This window comes from Phragmites australis, chromosome 4, assembly GCF_958298935.1.
Source record: "Phragmites australis chromosome 4, lpPhrAust1.1, whole genome shotgun sequence".
Taxonomy (NCBI): Eukaryota; Viridiplantae; Streptophyta; class Magnoliopsida; order Poales; family Poaceae; genus Phragmites; species Phragmites australis.
The window spans coordinates 11,247,747-11,250,813 of record NC_084924.1 but is presented as its reverse complement, the minus strand read 5'-3'; the positions used below and the strand labels follow the sequence as shown (position 1 = coordinate 11,250,813).

General features: G+C 47.0%; 1 protein-coding gene across 1 annotated transcript; it reads right to left on the bottom strand.

Annotated features, from left to right (window-relative positions):
- Window positions 1–410: 410 nt before the first annotated feature.
- On the bottom strand, window positions 411–2,832 carry LOC133915687 (1,4-dihydroxy-2-naphthoyl-CoA thioesterase 1-like). Its single transcript, XM_062358947.1, has 3 exons — window positions 2,527–2,832; window positions 2,222–2,413; window positions 411–744 (listed from the first exon to the last, which is right to left on the bottom strand). The coding sequence occupies exons 1-3, from the start codon at window positions 2,689–2,691 to the stop codon at window positions 592–594; spliced, it is 510 nt and encodes a 169-aa protein (XP_062214931.1). The 5' UTR covers window positions 2,692–2,832; the 3' UTR covers window positions 411–591.
- Window positions 2,833–3,067: the final 235 nt, after the last annotated feature.

The following is a 3,067-nucleotide window of genomic DNA, read 5'->3' as shown; positions in this document are numbered from 1 at the left end:
ATTTCTAATTCACATTTTTGTTTTCTTTATGCTATAACTTCTCTCATATGTAAGCAGTGTCATTGTATTGTACAAACTGGAACGACCCGATTTCTTTTTGAGATCTCCCATCCTTGATTCCAGGGTTATTAAAACAACACGACCTATTTTTCTAACGGCAACGCTCCTGTTCAGGGTGTGCGCAACTCAACCCATGTATCCTATTCTGATTTCGTTTAGAAGTAGCAAAGTTTCACAAGGCAATGCCTGTTAATGCAACCGATGGAGTTGAATCATATCCGTTCGATATGAACTGTCTTTCTGTTTGTTCTACAGCGTGATGAAGGCTCCATCATCGGACACAGTTTCAGTTCAGAACGCGAGAGCACGGGCAAGGAATTCCACACACATGCATGCATGCTAGATGCTAGTACAACAAAGAGAGATTAAAAAACTCGTTGATGTTTCTCAGAAAAATCTGTCATACACCACGAGAATGCTGTCCGTTTGAGTTTTCTTCACAGTTTTGAGTATTTCCTGAGAGTATGGCCACTACTTTTACATAATTAAATCCGTCATACACCACGAGAATGCTGTCCGTTTGAGTTTTCTTCACAGTTTTGAGTATTTCCTGAGAGCATCTCCTGCGTTCTTGAGCTCCTCCGTCAACGGCAGGTTACACAGCAACGTGACTCTGGCTTCGGCGATCTGAGGGCCCTTCTCTCGTGTGGATGGATCCATCTTCCAGAGTTTTACCTCCCACACCTTCCAATCGAATTTCGGCACAAGTGTCTTGTCAGTGCTAAGCACCATGCGGAGGGCTCTTAAAAGGAACGAATTCCAGAGACAGTAACAGATAACATGTATAAAAACCAAATGGAGGGCATGCTTGTACGCACGGAAAAAAAGATCAACCACAAAACACCTAAAGAAGATATATATTTTTTTAAAGTGCACTCTATTTTGTTAAGCTTCTTTGAAGATTATTGTGGCTGTTTCTTCTATACTACTTTGCTTGTCTTACTCGCACAGGATTCGGTGCTTCTCCGTTGAGAGTTGAGACCAGCAGGGCAAGTTGCGGTTTTGACACTAGATGCCGTGTTCTCGTGGTCAAGACTATCTCGGTTTAGACCATCACTAACCACATGCCTTTTATTTCGTTATCTTTCTGATTCCCCTCTCTATTATCGTTTTTTTTATTTTCTCTTATTTCCAACAGCTTCTCTTCGAAGGGATTCGTAAAGGGAAATAAGGGAATCTTGTCCTGGAGGGAATGACCGTAAGAATCCTTTCGTGACGGAAACTGTGAAAGAAAACCGTTGGAGTACTGAAATGAACGAAAATCTCTTAGCGAAAGGATTCTCATAAGGAACTCCCTTGGAGATGGCCTTACCAGTAGTAGCTGAAAAGCGATCTACTGCCATTCACGCCGCTCACCAGCTGTCCTCCACCACTCGTGACCAGCAGTGTCTCTACTGCCTTACCACCCTGACCACTATCCATCGCCTCCGCCGGGGCGGCAGCCTCCCAAGGCCCCTCTTCTAAGCCCGGTAGTGAAGATCCACTCCCCGGGAAAACCTCCGCCACTAACCTCTAAAACACTAATCCGGAGCTTCCAAGATTTCGGTCACAAAGAAATCTAGGAAGTATGAGGAAATAAAGAACTGCAAGGACGACAGAATTCTCATTCGAGAAACAAAGAGGGTGAATCAGATCGAATAGAATAGAATCCACGTGATCCGTGAGTCGAAGCAGCACCCACCACGCAATTGATTGTGTAGCTAGCACAGGTGTGATTAAATTATTAGTTAAACTACAGTTTTAAGAATTCTTAAAGCTGGATATCCTAGCTCTACGAATTGGTGGAGTTAGAATTGTAGATATACTGGATGTTTAGATAAACTATTTTATTTTTTTAGACTAAAAATAAATATCTAAACTATTTTATTTTATCTATAAACTCTATAAACTCCTAATCTAACGTGGAGTTGGAGCTAGAGACAGTGCCAAACAGCGCCTTCGTAGCAGAGATTAAGGATTAATTGGGACTGATTGTTGCTTAATCGATCATGCAGATGCAGGTCTAAATTGAACAACAAGAATACTTAGAATGAGATTCCAACTCAGCACCTTTTTTTAAGGACAACTCAGCACATATTTCGTTTTGAGATTTTGAGACGAGGTGCTTTTTGGAGATCCGAGATCACAGTAAGTGCTCGAAGGGACAAGGGAGCGGGCGAACCTGGGTGGAGCGGCCGACATGGACGGGAACGGCCTGCGCGAGGACGGTGTCGCCGACGGCGGCGCTCCGGAAGTGGTTGATGCTGAGCTGCACGCCCGCGATGCGTCCGTAGCCCGACGCCATGTGCGCGCCCATGCTCGCCAGCCCCTCCGCCACCAGCGCCGACACGCCGCCGTGGAGCACCTTGAACGGCTGCCGGCCATGCGCACATATCAGCATCAACAGGGCTGATACCTGATAGTACAGCACGCGCGTTGCGTGGGGGGGGGGGGGGTAGTTGGGTCTTGGGTGCGAGGATGACTAACCTGGCAGCAGGTGGGCGTGACGGGGAGGCGGCCGGTGAGCCGCGAAGGGGAGAGCTCCCCGATCTCGAAGCCGATGGCGTGCAGCGGCGCGTCCAGCTCGGCCATCTTGGCGCCGCTGGAATTCTCCGCGGGCCGCTGGCGCCGCGACGGCGCTGTGGCGTCCATGCCGCGAGCGGGGTCGGTGCCTCGGTGGGAATGGTGCGCGTGGAAGGTTTGCACGGCGGTTAAGGAGCTGACTCTGGCTGACGAGTGGGCGATATAGATTAGATGTGGCGGGTGAGTCGTGAGTGCCGTGGACCATTCCTTGGTCGCTTGGCAGTTGGTACCAACCCAAACGTACTTGAATGTGGGCTGCTTTTTATTTTGTCACGCTCTTACATTTCAGACGCAGACAAGGGGTCCGGCTAAGGATTGATTCGTGGAGGATTAAGATTGGTGACTAAATAAGGATGAATATATAGTTTAATAAATTTTTTATGAAATCGGTAGTTTTTTTTTATTTGAAATATTCAACGCACCTTAAAATTTAAACAGAAGCAAA

Bases quoted from the DNA above. Each gene is read 5' to 3' on its own strand.
- LOC133915687 (XM_062358947.1), bottom strand. From the start codon at position 2,691: ATGGACGCCACAGCGCCGTCGCGGCGCCAGCGGCCCGCGGAGAATTCC. The intron at 2,414-2,526 runs GTTAGTCATCCT...CATGGCCGGCAG, and splicing joins TCACGCCCACCTGCTGCCAG to CCGTTCAAGGTGCTCCACGG. The intron at 745-2,221 runs GTTCGCCCGCTC...TTCGATTGGAAG, and splicing joins ATGTCGGCCGCTCCACCCAG to GTGTGGGAGGTAAAACTCTG.